The following is a 24,916-nucleotide window of genomic DNA, read 5'->3' as shown; positions in this document are numbered from 1 at the left end:
CCAGCCACCCAGAAGTGCCCCCTGGACTGTGGGGATCCACTGGTGTGGCTGGGTCCCTGCCTCTGCCCTGAGACTGGGTTCCCATGTCCTGTCCTCCTGGCCCAGCCAGAATGGGCTACAGGGTTAAAGAGCGTCAGAAAAGGTTTCAGGGCTGGGCACCGTGGCTCACATCTGTAATCCCTGCACTTTTGGGAGGCTGAGGCAAGAGGATCACTTAAGCCCAGGAATTCCAGACCAGCCTGAGCAACATGGTGAGACCCTGTCTTTTTAATATTAAAAATAAAAAAAATTCACTGGGCATGGTGGCTTGCACCTATAGTCTCAGCTACTTGGGAGGCTAAGGTGGGAGGATCAATTGAGCTCAGGAGTTCGAGGCTGCAATGAGCTATGACTGTGCCACCGCACTCTAGCCTGGGAGACAGAGCAAGACTGTGTCTTAAAAAGAAAAGTTTCAGGAGGAGGCCAGGTGGTCTCTGAAGCCACTGGTGCGTCCACGGTATGGGGGCAGGGCTGCCACCCTCTCCTGCTCTAGTCCCCTGCTGAGCCAAGTCTGAGTTTGCCAATTCCTTCCCTAAGTGCCTCTGGCCTCAACTGGGCCTGGTGCCCTCCTTGTGTCCAAGTTCCTTGGCCCACACATGGGGTGAGGTGCCTACATTGCAGGATCAGGGTGAGGAGCGGGTGAAAAAATCCACAGAGACGCAGAGGGAGGGCCCGGTCACCTTGGGTCCCCAGGCTACGTGGAGGAAGAGAGCTGAGCTCTGCTCTGACCCTCCCAGCCCCGTGCATGGTGGGTACCCAGCCCCACCATTTGTGGGGCTCACTGTGGTGCCAGACTGAACCAGGATCCATGGAGCCAGTGCTGTCGGGCAGGCCAGGGAGTCCACTGAGACCCAGCGTGCAGTGGGCAGCAGTTCCACCGGCCTGCCTCCGTTTGCCCCCTCAACCTGCCGCGTTCCTAACACAGCCCTACTGCTGCGGCATGTGCTGGCCCCACCCAAGGGCGAGCTGGGCTCCTGTCAGCGTGGCTCGAGCTGGAACAGCTCATCAGCTATGGACCTGGGTGAGCAGGGAGCCCAGGCAGTCTCAGCGGGCCATGTGCCCAAGGGCAGGGAGGACCCCGAGACTCAGTGTGTTCCCGCAAATACTCGGCCCTGACAGCTCAACGCTCGGTGGCTCTCTGGGCAGCTGGTCGTCTGTCCGTAGGTCTGGGCATGTATGTTCCTGTCCTTCAGTGGTCATGTCTGGGGATTCTTGGGGATGGGCTCCCACCACTACCTGCCGTAGGGTGAGGCGGGGTCCAGCCCGTAAGCAGCCATCGCAGGAACTCCTGCTGAAGGAGCTGGCACATTGGGATGGCTCCTTGATGGGGAGGCGGAGGCAGCCCAGCCGGGCACGACGCAGGCCTGAGAGGACATGCCACACTGCTGGGGGGCAGAGGGCTCTGCGGGAGGCTTGTTCAGGTGCATCCACCATAGAAGAAAGGGCACCAAAGAACCAGGGGGGACAAGGCACCTCCTCTGCTGGTCAGTGACTACGGTGAAATGTCTGGAAGCCAAGACAGGGCCTGCGTGGGACCAGGACCAGGACCAAGACAGAGCCACGGTCCCAGCATTGGGGCAGCTCTCAGGAGCTCTGCATTGCCTAGGCTGGCCCTGGTTGACATCTGGACATGCAGGGGACAGGCAAAGAATGTGGAGGGACTGAGCAGGGGCCAGGATACAGGTACTCACATACCCCTTCCCCGCCCTGGGGCAGCCCAGCTGCTCTGTCCTGAACACTGAGGGGCTGTGGGTAGGACTGCAAGTCCTCCAATGAGAGAAGAGCCTACCCGAGGGGCGGAGGCCGCAGGGCCTGCCCACATCTCCTTGTCATGGCTTCTGTGAAGAGCTGTGAGCACAGCAAATCGTGCTCAGGAAAGCCCTGCACACAGCCGCAGGTCAGCACCGCCGATTTGCTGAATGCAGGGCCGCATAGGCCATGGGCTCCTGCAGCAGCAGGATGGGAGGTTTCAGAGCGTGGGAGGCTCCCTGGGGTCTTCCCAGCTCCAGACCAAGACATAAAGATGTGAGCGTGATGCCCCCTAAACGGAGAGGACAGCCTGGGCAGAGGCTGGGGATGGTTCAGGCACCCTCAGAGAGCCCACAATCCCAGGGCCCACAGGAAACCATCGGTGGGGGGCCCCTCTCCTGCGCCCTCTCTCTCAGTGCTCCCTGGGGTGGTGCAGGCTTTTGGCCCTGGAGAAGGCACCACGCAGGCCGATGGCCTTGGCAGAGAAGTCTGGGCCAAGAAGCCCAGGGACTTGCTGTGGTCAGCCCCCTCAGGACAGGGACCCAGAGGCTTCTGGTCCATCTTGAAGTTGAGTCCAACCTTGGCCTGGCTGTTCACACAGAGAGCCAGGGCCAGTGGCCCTACTTACCACATGTCCCCATTCTGGATCGTTCGGTCGTTGGGGGCCCCGGCATGTCCGTAGTGCAGCACGGCTGAGTTCTCACCACTGCAAGGAGCCAGGGGAGGGTGATCAAAGCCCATCCTTATGCAGCAGGCTCTGGAGGAGGGGATGGATGCCCAATCCCCTGCCCATGGGCAGTACTATCCCTACCTCCAGCAGAGGCCCAGGCGTGGCTGGACCAGATCCACAGCCAGAGGGAAGGCTGGGGAACATGGTGGCCCTGTCACCCCGCAGCCACATGGCTGGCAACCAGCCTCAGTCTGTGGCAGAGCCTGCCAGCTGAAAGCATGGTTAGGCAGCTGCCCTCTGGGCTGGGATGTGGGCACCATGTGGAGCACACGTAAAGCTTAGCAATGGGCTGGGTGTGGTGGCTCACATCTGTCATCCCGGCACTTTGGGAGGTCAAGACGGGTGGATCATTTGAGCCCACGAGTTCGAGACCAGCCTGGGCAACATGGCGAAATCCCACCTCTACAGAAAATGCAAAAAAATTAGCCAGGTGTGGTGGCTCACACCTGTCATTCCCAGCTACTCAGGAGGCTGAGCTAGGAGGATCACCTGAGCCTGGGAAGTGGAGGCTGCAGTGAGCTATGATCATGCCACCGCACTCCAGCCTGGGCAAAAGAGGGAGACCCTGTCTTTAAATTAAAAAAAGAGCAAAAAGGGAGAAAACAGCAGTTCCTGGGCCTGAAGAAGGGCCCTATGGAAGCCCTCCTTTCCTGGTAGCCAAAGGGGAGAGGGCCTGTGGAAAGGGCCCCGGCTGTCCTGGCGCCGCCCTGGCATCCTGAGCGGCTGGAGAGACAGGAAACCAAGAGGCTCCTCGCTCCTCTGCCCGCGGTGGCTTCCCTAATGAGCGATGCCTTTAAGAAAAAAAGGACTTAAGTCTGTCCAAAGTGGGGGAAAAAAATCCCACCTGGGTGTAATATTTATGGCCCTGCTCAGGAGCCTCGGGAATCAGAAAAGTAGAAATAATGATTTTCTCTCCATCCACCAGAGGAGAACATTTCCAAGGACTGAGATGTTCACATGTATTATTCATGTGTCAGGGACGTGCACGCTGGCAGAGCTGCCCGGCTCCATCCTGGCGGGGCAGGGGCCAGAATCGGGGGGCAGAGCCCGGGCAGAAAGCAGCGAGACTGGCTGGGAGAGCCCAGGAGACGAGGGGGCCACGCCCACAGCCAGGATGTATGTAGGGGCAGACACACCCAAAGGGACACACGCTGCTGTGCACAGCCTGGACAGCATGGCAGTGATCCCGTATCACGGTCATTTCTACCATGTGTGTGCCTCCAAGCACACCCAGCCATGTGTTGATGGCACACACCCAAGCACACACACACCCACACAGAGCCCTGCCCCTCGCCACCATGTGCCATGAGCAGGCACACCAACAGTGACATGCACACCCACATATAGCAGCACTGGTCCCCACGCAGCCACACCCACACACAGACACACTGCCACCGCTTCCTGCACTGACCCTTCCACACTCCACCCCTGCTGCACGCAGAAGCTGCCCAGCCTGAGCTCACAGCCCGGTCCCCACACGCTCTATGTGTGCCCATGTGGAGGAGTGGCCTTCCTGTGCTTAGCTGCTGTGCTGACCAGCTGGGGACAGGAGGGAGGGGGTGCCAAGCAGCCTCTCTGCAGTGGGCAAGCCATGCCCCCTCCTTCATCCAGTGCCAGGTCCTTCAGGCAGAGGTCACCTCAGCTCCTGGAGTCTTGGGAGCAAGGAGCAACTTCCAAGCTTGGGCCGGGCACTGGTGTGGGCATGTGAGTGAGCAAGTGTGGCTGAGCTGGGGGATGGTGGAGCCCCCCACTTACTAACTGCCCCACCTCCTCCCACTGGTCACCCCCAGGGGAGCCAGGGTGCCCCGCTTACCTGCCGCAGATGCAGGTGTAGGAGCTGTGGCGCATGCCGCCCCGGGAGTAGCAGTAGTGCTCGAAGAGGCTGCAGGGGGAGAGATGCGTTAGGGTGGGGGCATCAGAGCAGGTACACCCCACTCCACAAGCCCCATGAACCCCAAGGGAAGGCCCTCGGCCCATGTCCTCCCCTGCTGTGGCCCCAAAATGGTCCAAACTCTCAGTGTGAGTCTGTGAGGCTTACAGCCTGGGGGTCAGTCACAGGCTGCAGAATCTCAGAGGTCAGTGTGGAGTGACGGGGAAGCTGGGGGCCCAGCAGGGCACAGCCATCTGCTGGAGGAGCTCGCCAGCCTCCCCTGCCATGGCGAGTGGCTTCCCAGGCACATCAGGACAGATGGGACTTCTGGAGCCTGGGCCCTGGGGGAAGCCGGGCTGGGGCAGAGGTCACACATTTCTGCAGAGTTGGAGGAAGTGATTCACTATGACTCCGTGCCCAGTGGCCACCACCCACCCTGCCAGGAGGGGCTGGATGCACAGCCTGTGCTCACCCGGGGAGAGGGCACAGGACCTGTGGGCAGAAGGGGTGAGGGACGGGCCTCCTGCAGGTGGGGCAGGGCAGGGTGGTCCTCAGGGATGTGGGAGAGGCAAGGCCTGGGGCACACATCCCGCTTCTCCCTCCTTGGAACGAGCCACAGGCTCGCTGGGCCCCCTCCACAAGCTCCCACCCTGAGCAGGTGGGGCCACAGCCAAGTCTGGAGAGAAAGACAAGCCCCGGCCCCCAGGCTGAGATCAGAGCCAGCACCGGGGAGGCCTCTAGGACGGCGGATGGTAGTGCAGTCGCTGCATGGGTCTTTGAGCTCCAAGGGACTGAGTCATTCTGCCCTGGTCTTCCTCTGCAGAACCCAGCTGGTGAGGGGTGTGGTGGTGGGGAGCTGCTCTCACCCCCTCCCTGAGGCCTCGGCAATAGCTTTCCTGCCAGACCACAGCTGGTCCATCTGCCACCAGGTGAGGTAGGCCCAGGTGGCCCCCACCCGCCCACCCCCCACCAGGGCAGTCATTGCGGCTGCCCAAGGGCACGCCACGTGGCAGTCCTGCCCTGCACGTTCTGGGCCTGCCTTAGAGAACGTCCATACGGGGGAGTTTCGTTTTCTAGGCACTGTCAACACAAATTACGTATAATTGTCATGATTGGGTATTAAGCAGTTGTTAAGCAGGAATGGCTGTGGTAGATTCAATCGGCTTTCAGACTTGCCTTCCAAACCTCACAGGATAATTGGGTATCTGCGAGTGAAATATTTCCTGAAAATAAAGGATTTCAGGAACTGCCAGGGAGGCAAGGAAGCCACACGCTCCCCTCCTCAGCCGCCCCCAGAATTGGTGGTGCAAGCGCTCAGGAGGCCGCTTCCACCTCGCTCCTGGGAGTCTCAGCGCTGAGTTTCGCCACAGTCCAGGCACGTTCCTACCAAGGCGGGCAAGGCCAGTGCCCCATGTGGCAAGCCCTGTGTGTCAGGCCAGAGAGGCGGCCTCAGAAGCCACTGCACACCTCTGTGGCGCCCTCCCAGACAGCCCAAGAAGAGGCCTGACCGACGCCGTCGAACAGGGGTGCTCCCTTGGCTTTGGGAGATGTGGTCCTGCACCGACAGAAGTGAACCTCAGGGGTCACGTGGTCATTCTCAATGTGATGGGGACAGAGGGCCCCTGTGGGACAAGTGACCTGCAGACAACCACAGGCTGCACTGGGACTGGCTGGCTTCAGAAAAGACAGGCAGAGGGACAGAGATGCCATCCGCATGTGCAGAGGAACTCACATATTCTACAACAAAGGAGAGGCAGGCCGGGCGCAGTGGCTCACACTTGTCATCCCAGCACTTTGGGAGGCCAAGGTTGGAGGACTGCTTGAGGCCGGAAGTTCAAGACCAGCCTGGGCAACACAGTGAGACCCCATCTCTTAAAAAATCAATCAATCAATACAATAAAAAAAATCAGAAAGGGCAGGCAGTGAGGAAACTTGGCTCTCTCGCCTGCAGCAAGCTTCCCCCTGCATAACCCACTCACTCAGTGGAGACAAGTGTCTCTGAATGGCTTTGCTGCTTTTTAAGAAAAAAATAGTACTTTCACGAAGGCACAGCTCACAGAAGCATCAAACTAAAGAAAGGCTGACCCAGTTTTCACCTGAGAAGTGCGGCCCGACACTGGTCACCTTTGCCGGCCACGTTGACAACTCCACACACTATTCCACAGGAAGGAGATGGAAAGAGCGAGGAGCACCACGTGCTGGATATTCACGCCAGCCTATAAGAGGCTGAAACGCTTTACACTGGACTTTAGCCCTGAATTTTGTTTTAAATGACCTTTTCCGATGCAACTTGAGGACACACTGGTGCTTTGGTGGCAATAACTGGTGGGCAAAACGAGCCCACGTTTTCTGCAGACTTTGGGCTTGGGGTGTGGACGCACAAGGGCACCCAAGTTCTGGGCAGATGTGGCAGCACAGGGGCCTGTGGATACGTGTGAGCCCGGCACAGTTTTAATCTTCAAGGGGTGCGCACTGAGGGGTGGACGCTCCAAACTGCGGTCCATGCTTGATGTGGGGGCAACGTGTGGCCCCCGCACAGCTGGGCCAGAGCTCTGGGCCAGAGCTCAGTGAGTGGTGCTGGGTTGACTAGGAGCAAGTGTGTATGGGCTATGAGGACAGGCTGACAGCCTGTTCCACGGATGGCCGACATGCCATGGCCGTGGCAGCATCACAACTCCTCCAAGTGCGAGGCAGGAGGGGTCCAGCCAACTCATCCCTGGAGCAGGCTAGCTACTACCCACCCAAAATAATTAACACCCGAAACAGGCTCTCCAGCAGAGGGCAGCAGCCAGCAAGACAGGCAGGAGTGCCACCGCCCCTCGGCAACCATCTCCGCAGGCTCTGTCCATAAATTTGCCACTCACGCGCAGCCCATGCAGCCCGGGTCCAGCTGGGTCTAACAGCCCCTGCTCCCTCCTGCTCACCTGGAAGGCGGATGGGGTGGTGCACACACCCCAGCTAGGCTCAAGCCCAGCGTGCACCTCCTCCCCAGCAGCAGGAAGGGGCTTCCTGATTGGCTGAGAGGAGGCCGTGGTCTGCCTAAGTCCCAGCCAGCGACATCCTGGCTGCCGTGTGGGCCCCGTTGTTTTTCCTTATGTGGCCATTCCTCTAACACCTTCGCCTATAAATTTCTCCCAGGCAAGACTCGGGTAGAAGAGGCTTGTATCCAGGCATAAGTGAGAGAGCCCTTAAGCAACCGGGGGAATCTACGTGAGTGGTGAATAATGAGGTGGATGGAGTTACTGCAGTGTCAGGGGGGCAGGCACATCTGTCAGTGCCAGGAGATGACAAAGGGGGCAGGTTCCCAGACCCAGATCTGCAGGAATGGGGTCCCCAGAGACCGTGTCGCTGGGCCTCCCGCTGGGACCCACAAATCCAGCCCGTGGAGCGCTCCCGGGCACACGGCCCAGCTCCTGCCCTCAGAAGTTTATCACCTAACATGAAGACGGACCACAGTCCTATAAAAATGCTGCAGCTGCCCAGACAGCGGTGGAAGGGCTGCCTGGCAGCAAGTGTCGACCAAGCTATGTGCCTCGAGCACGGGTGGGGTGGTGCCGAAGAGGTCAGTGAGGCGGTGTAAGGGGCGGCCCTGGCCACATCATTCCCTTTCCCCGGCTGGGCCTCAATGGATCTCAGGTACCCAAGAGGTGGAGAGGGGAGGCTGGGCCGGGAATAGGAGCTTGGGAGCAAAAATAGGCAGAGCTGGTGGAGCCCCCTCAGTTGGGCGGAGGGCTTAGGAAAGCAGGTAGTCGGGACATGGGGTTACAAACCTGAGGTGGGGAGAGTCTGTTCCACACCCCAGTCCCTGCGCTGGGCTCCCTGCTCTGGGCCCCACATACCCAGCCTTCTGGGACTCAACACCAATCTCAAGGGTAAATCTTGGCTCTGCCACCGGCCAGCTGAATGGCCTCTCCGTGCCTCAGTTTCTTCATCTGTAAAATGGGGATGATGCTGGTGCCTCCCTCCCAGGGCTGCTGTCAGTCAAATGATTTAACGTAACATGGAGTATACAGAATGGTGCTTGGCACCCAAGGAGCTCTGTGCACAGTGACCTAGCCATCGTGGTCACTGTTCAGAGGCCTGGAGGGAGCCTGGAGAATGGGGATCCCTCCTCAGGCAGCAGGAGAGGAGGTCGTGGGCATCCCGTGCCAGGCTTTGAGAAGCAGCCTCTTGACTGTTCCTTTAAAACTAAAGAGAATCGGCATAGGTCCACGGCCCGGACACCCACTCCCGCACCCTCCAGGCAGCCAAGTTCTCTACAGAAGTCCTTCCTGGGCCCACACACTCCCAGTGTCTCCAGAATGTTCACCAGCGAAAATGCGGAGGTGTGTCCTCCGCACCAGCTACCGGGACACGTGCGCACAGACAGGCTTGTGGCTGGACAGAGGGCGCCTGTGCCCACCATCCCTTCATGGCTGCCCCACACGCTCACAGAGCTGACCCCGGGTCCCCACCTTCCCGGGGTGGGCCTGGGACGTGTAAGAGGGAGAGAGCCACAGAGTTGAGAAGTACCTCCTGATGTTTGGGGCCAAGCAGTTATGCTGTGTATAGTCGTCTCAGCACTAAGTTGCTTATAATTCACATTCATTTATTTTAGGTAATTGCTGCGATATTTTCTGGGTATACACGACCATAATTGTGTAATTAACGTGATACACCAGTTACTAAAGGAAAATCCTTTTCGGAATAAGGGCCATGCAGTCCTGCAAGGAACGTCCTGAGACACCTGGGGCCGAGCAGAGGGTGTCTTACGGTCCCCAAAGTGGGAGCAGCCACTATGGAGGACTTGGAGCCAAAACCGGATGTTTCTACCGGTGGAGTCCTGGCATAGCTCCTTTTGCATGCAACCAGAAGCACGTGCTACATTCTTCTTGAATTCCCATGGAAGGAGGGGAGCTGCTCCACGCCCTTCCTCTGGGGTGACCAAGTGGGTCACCAGAAGGCACAGGCGAAGTCGCCTAAGCCCTACCCTTGGAATTGCCACCTGGGTGGTACCAGCGACCTATCCAAGGCTCTGTCCCAACTCCCAGGCGGGTCCCGGCTCCTTTAGCACTGTTCCCTGTGGGTCTCCCAAAGAGCAGGCACTGGGACTTGGCAGTGAACTGAGGGGCTGTCCCGTGCCTCCCCTTCCCCAGGCCCCAGCGTGAGGACAAACAGAGAGAAAGCTAGGAATGAACACCCGCTGAGGCTCCGAGTGCCTGAAATGAGCAAGAGGCATTCACGTGAAGTGTTACCAAGAAGGGACTGACCTGAAGCCTCGGACTAAAGCCAGAAATGCATGATTAATAAAACTGGTGCTAGCTGGTCAGCATCACCGGGTAGCCAGCACCAACATGGCAGCATCAGACACAAGCTGTCTGCCGCAGATGCGGCGCTCGGCTTCAGCAGCTTGCTCTGCTGCCTGGAGCTCCTCACTCCCTCCTCTCACTGCTCCCACCCCAGTCCTGGCCTATAGACAGAGACTGTTTGACCTGGGGCAACACCCTCCTACCAGGACTTCCCGAAGGCCAGCCGGCATGGTCACAGGGTATATGGGGCCAGGCGTCTTGGGCTTGCATGGACCATCTCCACATGGCCAGTCAGATGAAGTCACGCTCCTAGAACCCCACTGCCACCCAGGTCACTCTCCCTGACTACTCAGCTCCTGCCAGGGGATCCCACAAGGCACTGCATTGTGGGGAGGGGTGGGCAGACTGATCCAATCCAGGCCCTGCTGCCCACTCAGTCTGATAATTGAGGCAGGTTGTGTAGCTGCTCCAGTAAGAAAAACTGAACAGTCAACTGCAGCATTTAGCATGACAACAACCCTTTGGGGGCTCAGGGATTTTCCCACTGCACAGAGGAGGATGCTGCAGCTCAGAACAATGACGGGTTGGGGTCAGGAAACCCAATGAATCTGTGTTCGGGCTTCGAGTCCATGCAAGGTCTCCGACTGCAAAGCGTATGATCTTGACCCGGATGCCTCTGAAACCTCAGGTCTGTCAGTAAGTGGGGGCTGGAACAGTGCTGACCTCGGGGCTTGCTGTGAAGGCTGAAGATGCAGGGAAAAACTTCAATTCCATAAACACTGGCAGTGGGTGATGCCATGGCTAATGCCTTCCGGGGCCCTGACCTCGCACCCATGCACGAGGCCTGAACTGAGCAGAAACAGGTCTGCAAGGACAACTGGCCCACCAAGTCCTAGGCGAAGGTGCCCCAGGCCAGCTGGTGGAAAGCAGGAGCTGGGGTCTGGGGAAGGCCTGGGATGCTGAAGCACCGCCCAGAAGGGGGGGATCCGCCAATCACAGGCAAGGGCAATGGCCAAGACGGTAGCGGTCACAGCAGGAGGAAGAGACACGACAGACAGGGGCATCTCACCCTCTCTCTGAGAGCTGCCTTATCAAAGCACGAGATAATTAGCATTTTAATTGGATAATTGGGAATTCTAAATTGCCTATCTTGTATTAAGCATAACTGAGGACATAACATGACATTCAATTAACAAATCTTCCCCTTTATTTTCAACGTGCTTGATTAGGTTGAGTTTCTGAGTTCCTCGGATCAGTTACTGGATAAAACATTCTATCTCCTTCTCCGTCCCCAAAGCTCTGGCTCGTCAGACTGTAATATACTTATGTTTTATATGTACGTGGAGAAGTCTTAGAAATCCTCTGCACAAAGAAAAAAAGCCACTGATCATGTTAACACCCAGAGGTCTTCTCTAGCCAATATTTTGTTGAACATCCTTCCAGGCATTTTTTTAAATGTATAAACACAGATTAGTATTTAATAATCATTTTAAAAATAATTAGCTGTGGCTGGGCACGGTGGCTCATGCCTGTAATCCCAACACTTTGGGAGGCCAAGGTGGGTGAATCACCCAAGGTCAGGAGTTCGAGACCAGCCTGACCAACATGATAAAACCCCGTCTCTACTAAAAATACAAAAATTAGCCAGGCATGGTGGTGGGTGCCTTAATCCCAGCTAGTTGGGAGGCTGAGACAGGAGAATTGCTTGAACCTGGGAGGCGGAGGATGTAGTGAGCCAAGATCACGCCAGTGTACTCCAGCCTGGGTGACAAAGCCAGACTCTGTCTTGAAATAAATAAATGAATAAATAAATAAATAAATAAGCTGTAATTAAAAAAAAAAAAAAAAAAAAAAAAACTCACCTTTTTACGGAAGTGGGATGTACATACAGAAAAGAACCCAAATCCTACAGACACAGCACAATGGCCCGGCACAACCTGCACACACCTGCGTGCCTGGCCATGCTCCTGGTCGGTCTCTCTTCCCCAGGGGTAGCCTAACTCCTATCACCATAGATTAGTTTGCCTGTTTTTGAACTTCATGTAAATGGAGTCAAACAATATGGTCTCTTTTGTGCTGGCTGCTTCCGCTGCTCATGTTTGTGGAGCCGTCTAGGTGGCAGCAGTCCCTGGTTGGTTCTCACTTCTGGCCTGTGTTCTGCTGCGGGGGTGGGCCCCCGTGTGTTTCTCCACTCTTCTGTGGGTGAGCATTCGGGTTGTTTCCAGATCGTAGCTATTATGGGTAGTGCAGTCATGAATGTTCTTGTACAGTCTTTTGGGGCCCATGTATGCATCTCTGGTTGAGCAAACAGCCAGGAGTAGAAATGCTGTGTCACAGGGTTTTGGGGGGGGGTCAGCTTTATAGACAAAGTCCGACAGGCTTTCTGAGTAGTCGTATCTACGTGATCATTGTCCTGAAACTTCCTCCCCTCCGTACCTGTGAATGGGACCCAAACTGGGCTGAAACAAGTCTGCAAGGACAAACAACCTCACCCGGTCCAGTGCAGGGGCTGGGCTGACCCACTGAAGATTCTTGTTAAACATTTTCCTTATCAACAGATACATGTATGTACTTTTTATTCTTGTTTTTCATTTTTATTTTTAGAGAAAGGGTATCACTCTGTCGCTCAGGTTGGAGTGCAGTGGTGCAATCATAGCTCACTGCAGGCTCAAAGTCCTGGGCTCAAGTGATTCTCCCTCTTCAGTCTCCTGAGTAGCTGGGACTACAGGCATGCACCACCATGCCCAGCTCAATTTTTTTATGTTTTGTGGAGATCGGGGTCTCACTATGTTGCCCAGGCTGGTCTGGAACTCCTGGGCTCAAGCAATCCTCCCACCTCGGCCTCCCAAAGCTCTGGTATTACAGGTGTGAGTCACTGTGCCTGGCCTATTTTTATTTTTAATGCCGTCACTATGTGCAGAATCTGACCACTTTTCTCCACCACCACGGCTCCCTCCCTGGTGCAGGCCATGGTTCTCTCTCCCTCGGGGATGGCGACGGTGGCTGGGGACGGTGAATGGTGATGGTGGTCTGGCTGGCCGCCCTGCTTCAGCCCTTGTTCCCTAAAGAGTGTGTTCCACAAACGGATCTTTCCACAACTTAAGTAGAATCACATGACTCCTCTGCTCACACCAACCGTGGCTTCCCATCGGCAGCCCACCTCCCCCTTACTCCCCCGTCATGTCTTGTCTTCTTAGTCGAACTCCTCACTGCTCCTGGAACTGCCAGGCAAGTTCCCACCAGGCCACTGCATCAGTTTTTTCTCTCTGTCTGGAGTGTCCACCCCAGAGAGCCATAGCATGCTCTCTCCAGCTTCAGGTCTCTCCTCCCCTTCACAGGGAGGCATCCTGAGTCCCTGGATAAAGGTAGCTCCCTCCCCTGTAACTCTCACCACCATCTGACATGTTTATCTAGCTATCCCTATCTAGCATCAGTCAATCAATCCATCAATCCATCAGTCATCTATCTACATCTACCTACCCATCTGTCCATCTAGCCATCACTCTGTATCTATCTATCTACCTACCTATAATCCATCTACCCATCCATCCATCACTCTATCATCTACCTACCTATCATCCATCTATCTATCTATCATCTATCTACTTACCTGTCATCCATTTACCCATCCATCCATCACTCTATATCTACCTATCTACCTAACTGCAATCCAACTACCCATCCATCCATCACTCTATCATCTATCTACCTACCTGCCTATCATCCATCTACCCATCCGTCCATCGATCCATCACTCTATCATCTATCTACCTACCTACCTATCATCCGTCTACCCATCCATCCATCCATCCATCCATCCACCATTCATCTACCCATCTATCCAGTCTTCTATTAATCATCTATTTCTGTCAGTCTACTTATCATCCATCCATCCCTCCCTCCCTCCCTCCCTCCATCCATCTTTTTGTATCTATCTATCCATCCATCCATCATCTATCTAGCTATCCAACCATCCATCCCTCTATATCTATCCACCCATCCATCTATTCCTCTATCAATCATCTATTTCTATATCTACCACCTACGTATCAACTATCCATCCAGCTATCATCCTATCTATCAATCCATCCATCCATCCATCCATCCATCCATCCATCCATCCATCCAGGTGATGATCATCTATTCCTGTATCTACCTACTTACTTACCTACTTATCATCCATCCATCCACCCATCTATCCATTGATCTCTAGCCTCCCATTAGGCTTGAGCTTTATCTTTCTGTTCACTGCAGTTTCCCTCAGAGACCAGAATAGTGCTTGGCACATCACAAGTCTTTGGTATACCTCTGTTGAGTGACTGAATAAGTAAACGGCTGTATGAGCAGCACCACAGCCTCTAATTTACTTAACCAACTTCCTACTGTTAGAGATGGAGGCTGCTTCTGCCTCTCTGTATGATGGCCACCCATGGCCTTATGCCTCTTCACTGTCTTCGGGCTAAATTCCTAGAAGGGAGATTATTGAGCAAATGCACATTTCCAATTCTCAGGGCATGTTCTGCAAAAAGGACCCCTGAACACTCAGGGATTTTGGGGTCCTGAGCAGCACACCGCAGGGCCCGTCTGCCTGCAGGACTGGGAATCTGGTGGGTAAAACACTGTTTCACTGATGAACTAACAAATTTTCACATGCTTATATGTCTATTTCCTCATATTTCTTCCTTTCTGAATGACTTGTTCCTTTTTTCAAAAAAAATGCGAATGTTCATCATTTTCTTATTGATCCTTAAGGGATTTATACAGGAAGAACACAGGCAGTGGATCTGACTATCATTTATGTAACAAGTTTCCCCTTTGCTCCTTAATTTTCTTTATGGCATTTCTGGACAGATAATTTACATTTTTATTGGCTGGATCTGTTACATTTTTTTCTTTATGGCTTCTTCCTTTAAGAAGTCGTTCCCTACCCCTACGATTATATAAACTCTATCATCTTTTGTGGGCTTCTTGTTTGCACATTTACTTAATCAATCAACCTAGAATTTATTGTGATGTAGGTCATGAGGCAGAATGCCATCTGATTATTTTCTTTGCTCTCACTAACTACCCCTTGTGCGCTGGCTTGGAGCACCGTCTTGTTGAAAGAGAAATCCTTTACACAACAAGCGTGGTTGGGGGCTGCACCTGTCACCTGCTCCTGTGCTGGGACTTCCCACTGCCCTCACTGGGGCTTTCAGGGCAAGTCCACCCCCTCCCCAAGCAGCTGGCCCCATTGTGACCCCCTCCAGTAAGTACCTTCTCCACTGATTTTCAGGAAGAAGGACAGGACATCAGGGGCAGAACTCGACTGGTGCCTGGGAGGCTGACAACATAGGGCAGGAAGAAACTCAAAGCTCGCAGTGCCTGCCTCGAGGGAAATTCAGAATCTGTTACTCTAGACCTGTGTTTGGCACATTGAGCAAGCGAGGGAGCTCCAGCTTTGGAAGGCCTGGGAAGAGCTGTGTAAACACAAGCACCATTGGCCAACTGTTCTCTGACTTATTCTGGGATCAACACCTGCTCATGTCTGACCCAATCTCACTAGTCCATGCCGACTACAGACATAACACCTTTCTTGGCCCTAGAACAAAAACTACCCCTTTTAAAAATGAACAGAAGGCCGGTGTGGTGGTGCATGTGTGGTGGTGTACACAGGAGGATGAGGCGGGAGGATTGCTGGAGCCCAGGAGTTTAAGTCCAGCCTGGACGATATAGTGAAACCCTGTATTAGTCCATTTTCAGGCTGCTGATGAAGACATACCTGAGACTGGGTAATTATAAAGAAAAAGAGGTTTAACCAACTCACAGCTCCATGTGGCTTGGGAGGCCTCACAATCATGGTGGAAGGCAAGAAGGAGCAAGTCCCATCTTATGTGGCGGCAGGGAAGAGAGAAAATGAGAACCAGTGGAAGGGGTTTCCACTTATAAAACCATCAGATCTCATGAGACCTATTCACTACCACGAGAACAGTATGGGGGGAAGCACCCCCATGATTCAATATCCACACAGCCAAACCATATCAGACCCCAGCTCTTTAAAAAACAACAACAACAACAAAAAAACGAGGTTACCCTCAGATACATCCAGAGAGGCTCAAACCACATGACCAGGAAACAAAAAGAATTGCCAGAGGCCAGGTGCAGTGGCTCACACCTGTAATCCCAGCACTCTGGGAGGCCGAGGCGGGCGGATCACTTGAGGTCAGGAGTTCAAGACCAGCATGACCAACATAGTGAAACCCTGTCTCTACTCAAAATACAAAAATTAGCCAGGCGTGGTGGTGCACATCTGTAATGCACCACTGCACTCCAGTCTGGGTGACAGAGTGAGATTCAGTCTCAAAACAAACAAACAAACAAACAAAAAGGCTTGCCAAAGTGGCAGATAATCCTAGTTCAACACAACCCAGAGGCCACTGTCCCTCTAAAGAACGCTGGCACCCTGTCTCCATCCTCCCTGGGAAGGTGTGGGGGAAGCAAGCCAGGTATGCAGGGAGCTTTCTGGAGGGGTGAGCAGGGTAAAGGGGAGGGAAGGGGCTGCCTTTGAGCTCACATTTCCCAAAGCACAATACGAGTCCATCCACGGGATGACATTATGTGGTACCCCACTAGCATATTTCCTTCATGCACTAGGTATTTATTTTAAAGCGTTAACATCTTTACGCTTTAACCCAATGGCTAATTAGATTGGGTTTCATTCATGATGAGAATAAAAAGCCTCTTAAAACATATATTTAAAGGAAAAAAAAATGAATCAATTGAAAGAAAACGATTAAGCAGATAATAGTAGAGGTGGGACAAGAACTTGACCAAAACTGCCAGGGTGTCCTGTGGAATAACTAACTCTGGGAGATTCTGCCTTAATACTTCTTTGAGGAAAAGCCTGGTTTTTCGTTCTTGGGCAAGGCCTTTGGTTCAGAAGCTCCCCAAGTCCCCAGATGGCAGGTGGCGGGATGCAGCCTCAAACTCCTGGGCTCAAGCAATCCTCCTGCTTCAGCCTCCTGAGTAGCTAGGACTACTGGTGTGCACAACCACATCTGGCTAATGTATTTATTTTATTTTAGTTTATATTTGTAGAGACAGGGTCTTGCTATGTTGCCCAGGCTGCTCTCGAACTCCTGGGCTCAAGCGATCCTCCCACCTTGGCCTCCCAAAGTCCTAGGATTACAGGTGTGAGCTACTGCACCCGGCCTAGGTTCAATATTTAGGGAGCACACGTTCGGCAGAGGATCTCAGGTCTCAGGCCACTGCACTCCAGCCTGGCCAACAGTGGGAGACACCCAGATCCCACCTTGTAGAGTGAGGACAGAATCCCCGAGTCACCCCTTCGAGAAAAAGAAAGTGCTTTACTGTGGATTCCCTCTAGGGCATTTTTCTGTTTTGTGTTGAAAGAGTCCAGCACTACTTGATTTCTAAATATCAAATTCCTTTTTCAGCCTTACAATCTGAAAACACTTCACAAATGTGTCGTTTCAGATCTAACTTGCTCTGTAAAGTGCTATTTCCTATCAATGCCTTTCTAAAGCACTGTCGCACCTGGGCCCAGCTCTGGGCAGCCCCTGCAACGCACTCAGTTCATCCTGAGGGTCTAGTACCCAGTTCCCTCCCTACTGCCCTCCGCTGAGGGTTCTGGAGAGGAGAGGAGAAGCAGTCTGTCCACATGGACACAGAGCCACTCTCGGTGCTGTGAGCACAGGACACTGGATACAGGGACCTGGTCACCTGGGAGGCAGCACCAAACCAGTGGTCAGTGTGCAGCAGGTGACCTCAGTTACCCCATTAGGCTGGAGGGAACCAGGAGGAGCCGGGTCACTGCAGCCCCAGATCCCCAGCACCTGCAGGAAGCGAGGACCACAGACGCCTGTGAAAGATGTCTCCTCTCTGAGAAGGTTCTTCCAAGCGTCAAGGAACCACAAGGCCCAGGATGCAGCGAAATGTGCCGTGGAGGGAGGCCCAGACACCATCTGGCAGGGCCAGCCTGGGCGGGCCCTAGGTGGGCAGGGCCCCTCCACCACGTGCGGCTGTGTTTTATGGCAGCGAACCGGCTGTTAAGCGTGAACTGCCGACAACCCCTCTTCTAATGAGCCTTTCCATCCTCACTCACGACTCCAAACGTTATTTTAGTCACACTTGGCTGAAGGAACAACAGGAACGCTATTTATCACTTTGAAAGTCTTTATCTACTTAAGATGATGAATGGGGGTGGCAGTCACGCTGCCCCTACAGAGATCAGCCTGGAAAAGAGGAGTGCCTTGGCCAGGGATGTGCTCCAAGCATGGCGCTGGGGAGGCGGAGGCTGTCGTGGCTCGTGGCATTTCTAGCATGTTCTGCACCTGTGCCCCATCGGGGACCTCTCGGTGTGGATGCCACCATCCAGGTTCTCAGCACCCTCTCGTGGCACAGAGGTAGGAGGTGGGGGAAGTGGGACAGCCCCAGGCGCCCCCCATCGGTCCCCAACTGCAGCAGGATGTCCACTTTGGCTCCACAGAGGATGGGAGGGGCGATTTAAGAACCAACTCACGTGTCCTAAACCTTTGCTGCTGACACCCCAGAGACTCAGGGTATGTTCCAAAAAATACTCCTCCAACCGGAGGATGCCAGGAATAACTCCTGCGAATTCAACTTTGGGGTAGCTTAAACCTACTTATCAATAGCTAATTAATAAGGTCTAAGTCTTTGGATGACAGGATGATTAAACTGGTTTTGAAATAATCCATTTTTAATTAAAATGCTACCCTCTTTTGGCTTCTGGATATATTCAAAAGGAAGCCTTAACAGATGTCTTGTTTTTAAATATACATTATACAAGGCCAATAATTAGAAGAATTTGTGCTTTTAATTATATCTTAATTATTCTTTGCCTACCGATGCAAAGTTAAATATCCTTTTTTTATGACACTAACACTAGTCCCCGAAGCCAGTAGATTGCTAGCAGGAATTCTGTGTGTGAACAGCAGCGACAGTGCCTGTAGGCAACCCATACCCCCGTCCTGGCAGGCAGCAATCTGATCATGGCAAAGCACTGGCTCTGGGCAGCGATCTCCCGGCCCCCACCCTGTAAGAGACATGCTTGAAGACAAAACTGGTCGTTATGTGATGAGTGCCTGGGCCCCTCTCCTGTATAGTCAGGAGCCAGGAAATTCCTTGACTTTACTCGCCAGCCTGAACACACTCTGAAGCATCTCACCAGCGCCACCCACTGTAATTTAGAAAATTCGCACAGTGCCGAGGAGGGCTTGGAGGACGCGGAAGAGGGAGTCAAGCTCACGGATGCCGGGCTTCCCGATGTGCCTCACTGGGTCCCCACAGGGAGCCCGGGTATCATACACCTGTCCAGCAGCGTACCCCGAGCTCCCTCTTCCGGGACCCACACCAACACCCATCCCAAGCCCACCCACTTCTAGCACCTTCTATCAGACGCCTTCGACACTGACCCTCATCCACCTGCCAGTCTTTAACAGGCCCCCTCCTGGCCCACCTTCCCAGCAGGAGGTCATGGCTATAGGGGTCTCAGTGGACTCCTGGCAGCTGCTGCCCCTCAGGAGACGGGATGATGTCCACGCTCCACCTCCTGCTCACCACCAGTTACCAGCGAAAACCACCCGCACGCCAGGCATTGATACTCCTCTCCAGGAATCTCCCTGGGTTCCCCAAGGGGCCTCTCCCTCCTCTCAACACCAAAAGCCCTCTGCACGCAAGCCCCTCCCCACACTCCTACACTGCAGAGCTTTCAGCCTGGCACCCTCCTGTTCCCTCCCAGTCTTGAAGGCCACTCCTACAGGCAGGCCCATGTCACCCACACGCAAGGCTGGTCACAGTGATGAGCACACAGTAGGTCCTCAGTAAACATCTGAAGAAAGGGTAACGGATGCCAGGAATAGCAGGCTTGAACATGCCAACAATCCAAAAAGAACATTCACACGTACATGTACCCATGCATATGCGCACACATCCACAGGCAGCCAAAACCCCGTCTGCCCAGGAGCAGCCCTGAGTAGAGATCTAGCCCTGTGTTCCCTCTGCTTCCTCTTTCTGGGCACGTATCTTAGCCTCCCTGCAGCCAGGCTGGGACCATAGGACTGACTCTCATTCCAAGAGGAATACGAAGTGACACGTGCTGCTTCCAGGCCATGGCTTTTAAGAGTGGGTGTGAATTCTCCATGCTCTCTCTCTTCCTTCTCAGAGGGGGCAGAGTTGGGCAGTGGAAGCAGCCCTGCAGCCCTGCTGGAGGAGAGCTACTGGGCCCGCCACAGATGGCAGCATGAGCAAGAAATGAGCCTTTACTGTGCCAAGCCACCGAGATCTGGGTTTCTGTTGTTACTGCCCCAGAGGCTACCCTATACTGACTAATACACCTGGGGATTTAGAATACGGCCAAAGTGGAATTTTACACTGGGGGGCAAAGACATTATTCCAAAGACAACAGGTCACTTAGTCATTATGTAGGGGCAGAAAAGCCAGAATCCTTGCTTATATATTATTCTTAAATGCAGTTTAGCTCAGTTAACGTATTAAATATAAAAAACAAAACCATGCGGAAACACAGATATCTATTAAACTATACACAGCAGTGTTTGAAATATTTCATAATTATGCAAAAACTATTATTTAAAAGAAAGTCATTAGACTACAGAGATAGAAAAAGCATGCTGATAACTGGATTATATTGGGGTAGCAGAAAAAGCGACTCGCAAAGGCATAAACTATACAGGAAAGGACCAACGTGACAACTGATATTTACAATTTCTGTATATTAAATTGGGAAAAATATTTTCCACACACAGAACAATAATACAAAGAGCCCGATTACAAAGCAATAAGTCACCCACGAATGTCCCCACTGCAACTGGGCAAGGGTCTGACAACTCACAAAGATAAATGCCCAAGAAATACTTCCAAGAGAATTAAGCTCGTCAGTAATCAAATAAGCAAAAATAAAGATGGGGTATTACTTTTCCCTAATCAGAATGATACAGGTGAATAACAGAAATAACACAATTAATCTTGAGGCCTGGGTGGGCACACGGCACTCATGGTTTGGGAGGAGGGGTGTCCTGCACACTGGCTGAGAACATGGCTTCTGGAGAGAGGCCACCTGGCTCCTCTAAGACCCATCTGTCCACTGTGGGGTTTCTATAATGCACAGAGGATACTACACTCCTCTCTGCTCCTGCCATGGGATTAAATGAGAACATCCCCGGGAAGCACACGGTATCTGCTCACCAGACACTAACCCAGCCCCAGCCTTGAAGGCAGAACGACTTTTCTAGATGGCACTGGGCTTTGGGCGCCAACATTTTCCCAGCAATTCCACTTGCAGGAGTTTACCCCAAGTAGACGGTCAGTTCAACACCCGAGAGACGGCGAGGTAGGGTTGATGGTTGCAATGTCATTCACACTGGGAACCACCTGGCTTCCGGGGGCAGTCTGGGTAAGTGGATTATGATGCAGCCCCAGTGTGCCCCAGTTCACTGCCGGGAAGAGACTTCCGCTGCACAAACTCTGCCCAGTGTGAGCCCGGAAGATCAAAGCCCGTCTGTCTGTGCCCCAGAGAGACCGGAAGCCTGTTTGCTAGAGCAATAAGGTTTTGTGCGCCTCTGCATCAAAGGGTTTTTTTCCTATCTTGTTTATAATGTTCTGTACTGACTGGATTTCCTACTGGCATATGTATCTTTTTATCAGAGTAAAGCTATTTTCATTTTGAAAATACTTTTGGGAAGAAATGAAAGCTACCTGTCAAAGACCTGCTCCCCTTGCCCCAGCCTCGCCCCACTGGCCCCACGGGGCTTCTTGTCCTGCTGTGTTCTGCCCAGAGGACACAGCGCACACTCCCCAAGCACAGCCGCCACCCAGGACGACACCGGGAAGCTGCCACCAGAGGTCGCAAGTGCACGCCATCTGCCACCCACACAGAGCTCCTTGAAAAACCTTCAGCCTGGCTGGAGGAACCACACTGTATCTGTTTTGTATACCATTGTTGTGGACAAAGTAAAAAACAAGCAATCCAGCCAGGCGCTGTGGCTCAGCACTTTGGGAGGCTGAGGCAGGAGGATCGCTTGAGCCCAAGAGGTTGAGGCAGTGAGCTATGATCGCACCACTGCACTCCAGCCTGGGCAACAGAGCAAGATCCTGTGAAGGAAGGGAGAGAGGAAGGAAGGAAGGGCAATTCAAGTCCAATTCCTTCCTGAAGGAAGGAAGGGAGTGAAGAAAAGAAAGAAAAGCAATTCAAGCCCAATTCTTCCCTGACTCTATCAGGAAACTCTACCATGGGGTGAGATCACCCAAAGTCTGAATGTCCAGGTCCCCCCTGGAGGCCAGGGCTGGGGGCCCGTCTTCATCATCCCAAAACTCATGCGGGAAATTTCCCCAAGAGGAGACAGAAAACAAAGCAAAGATTTCCCCTCTTCATTCCACCCAAGACAAAGCATCTGAAATTCCACTCTCATGTTTCCTTCATCATCTCCCACTTTCTACCTCTCCTTTTTGCCACAGGGGGAAAAATTCTGCCTGGGAAGGACATCCTTGGAGACTCCCCCCTCCCAATTAACTACCCATCTGGTAGCATCTCTGCCTGAAGATGGGTAGCAAATGCTAGTGGAGGGACCATTCTTTTCCTGCTCCTGGCCTCATCATCAAAATGGGAAGATTAGGCAGGGTGCGGTGGCTCACGCCTGTAATCCCAGCACTTTGGGAGGCCGAGGTGGGTGGATCACCTGAGGTCAGGAGTTCTAGACCAGCCTGGCCAGTGTGGAGAAACCCCATCTCTACTAAAAATACAAAAAGTAGCCAGGTGTGGTGGCAAATGGCTGTAATCCCAGCTATTCAGGAGGCCGAGGCAGGAGAATCACTTGAACCTGGGAGGCGGAGGCTGCAGTGAGCTGACATGGCGCCACTGCACCCAGCCTGGGTGACAAAGGCAGCATCTCAAAAAAAAAAAAAAAAAAAAAGGAAGATTAAACCCAGAGTGACCATTACCAGTCTAAGAGTCATAGGCTGAAGCTAAGAAGTCTTCCCAGGTAAAGGCCACTCTGGGAAGAAAGTACAGCCCTATCCCTTCCCCTATCCAAAGCTCCTGAGCTGCTCCACTGCACCAGCAGGTTAGGAAGCAACCTGTCAGCAAGCCTCTCTGGTATGCAGCCTGAAGAATCCAAGCCCTAGAATGCCTGCCGAGTCCTGCTTCAGGAGCCCGCTTAGCCTTCTCTGGAATCAGACTCGCTGGCAAAACCTCTGTCTGTACACGGAGGTATCCCTTTTGCACGGGGAGCTAGAGAAGTCAGAGACTGGTTGGAAAATAGCCTTGCTTGTCTCCTCTGGCTAAACACTCCACACACACAGAGCACCCCACCCTGGGGACCACCCACCCAAGCAAACGGAGCCCACCCCACCCCGGGGGAACACCGACAGTTCAGGCTTCCGCTGCAGACAGGATAGCGCTGAACACGCAGCTCTGAAGGGCTGATTGAAAAAGCAAATTTCCCTCCGGTGCTCTCACTGGAAAAAAAACCCTGATAGCTCTCTCCCCTGGGAGCAGGAGGAAGCCTCTTTGCCCAGGAGGACTGTGCTGTTCCTTGGAAATGAGCCTGCTGCCGTTAACAGATCCAGCAGGTATGGGCAAATCACCTAGAATGCATAAAACATTACGTTCGCCAAATCCCCCTGGACAGAAATCTCGGATTCAGCAAACAGCTAGATCTGAACGGATTTCCACTCACAGCTTCGAAATCCCCCAATTAAAGGCACAAGTGCATGGCAAAGGTGGAGGCTTGGGGCTTCCGGGCTCCCAGTACCCACAGCCTGGAGATGGTGGCAGTGACATGACCTGGGTCACGTGCACACACCTTCCAGAGGCACCTCGGCCTCCTCAGCTGTAGCAGCTTGCGGGTGCGGCTGGCCTGGAGTGACAGGCTCCCTCACTACCACGCTGCCTGCAGCTGGGTTCCCTTGAGTGAAAACACTTTAAGGGAATTGTTTCTATCCCTCCAGTCCTGAACAAGCCAGTGGTCCCCAGGGCCCCAGGAGATACACACCCATTTGCATGTTGTAACTAATCAATTGCAACCCATGTCAATCAGGGCCTTACTGGTCTCAGGCACAGAACATGCTGGGTGACGCCTCAAAGCGCCAGCCTCCTCAGAAACTTCACTAAGGAAGAGGTTTCTTTATAAAATGTCTACCATCTGACAGCTGGCTCTCCCCTCTTTCAGTGTGAGCTGCTGTTTTCTCCTTAAAACTGCCAAGCCAGAGCTCTCTTCTCCCTGCCAAGGGGGCACGCCCACTCCGCAAACACACAGGGTACGTACACCAAAGCCCTTGAGACACTCTTGGAATGATGATGCCCACTCTGTACCTTCAGGGGACTTAACTAATTTATAAGGCAATTTTAATAATAACCATATATTAATTTTACATCCCCCTTTTACCTATTTCAGTGGCTATGAACTGTTAAGAATTAGGTAATATATTACAATGGGCTCCTGGGGTCTTTTTATTAACTAATGCCCCATATTTAAAAACCTTCTTGTCAAATGAGAAACATTAAGAAGTGCTGTCCCTTTTATAATTGCTTCTAATAGACTCAATATTCAGGTCCTGGCCTGAACAGACAGCCCAGGCGATACTTCCCTAAATTGCATTTAACTTTTCATTTTCTTTCTGTCATCGACCAACAGAATAATTCTGCAAGCGCATAAATGGTCATTTTACCATGTCGGCCTGTGGCTCTGGAGATGTCTGTAAATCTGCAGGTTAGGAGGGCCACTCAGGTCAAGAGACGTGCGGCCTTTCTGCCCAGAGTCTGGCCACAGGAGCGACGCTTGGCCATTTTGGTGTGTTTGCGCAAGCCTATTTATCAAAATATATGCCTATGCCAGTGAACCGCACCCATCTTAAACAGCCAGATTGATGACGTCTCACAAGCATACCCCGTGAGTGAAGACCCAGGACATTTCTTGTCTCCTAGTGGGTTCCCTCAATGCCCCTTCCCTTCCCCTCTCCAACTCTGTCACCCAAGTTTTGCTTGTTGGGAACTTTACGTCCACGGGATGGTACTTGCCTTTCTGAGCCTGGCTTCTTTTGCTGGACATCACTTTCAGCGCTGTCCAAGTCCCTGACTATGGCAACAATCTGCTTGTTTTCACTGCCCAACAGTTCTCCCTGTATGGACACCCACAGTTGACCCACTCGCCACACACAGGCTTGGCTTCTCCCCAGCTCCAGACTCCTCCCCTACCTCGTGCGTCT

General features: G+C 53.2%; 1 protein-coding gene across 2 annotated transcripts in view; it reads right to left on the bottom strand.

The window, feature by feature from the left end:
• The window catches only part of PEPD (peptidase D), a 135,941-nt gene that overhangs the window by 22,240 nt on the left and 88,785 nt on the right, over positions 1–24,916 (bottom strand). For both annotated transcript variants that reach the window (XM_023229059.1, XM_023229058.1), the window contains exons 10-11: positions 4,332–4,400; positions 2,417–2,494 (exon numbers count right to left, since the gene is read on the bottom strand). In XM_023229059.1, the coding sequence (XP_023084827.1) occupies positions 2,417–2,494; positions 4,332–4,400 (147 nt within the window). The remainder of the gene's footprint in view (positions 1–2,416; positions 2,495–4,331; positions 4,401–24,916) is intronic.

This window comes from Piliocolobus tephrosceles, chromosome 21 (assembly GCF_002776525.5).
Source record: "Piliocolobus tephrosceles isolate RC106 chromosome 21, ASM277652v3, whole genome shotgun sequence".
Taxonomy (NCBI): Eukaryota; Metazoa; Chordata; class Mammalia; order Primates; family Cercopithecidae; genus Piliocolobus; species Piliocolobus tephrosceles.
The sequence above is the reverse complement of the archived record's forward strand: the minus strand, read 5'-3'. Positions and strand labels throughout refer to the sequence as shown.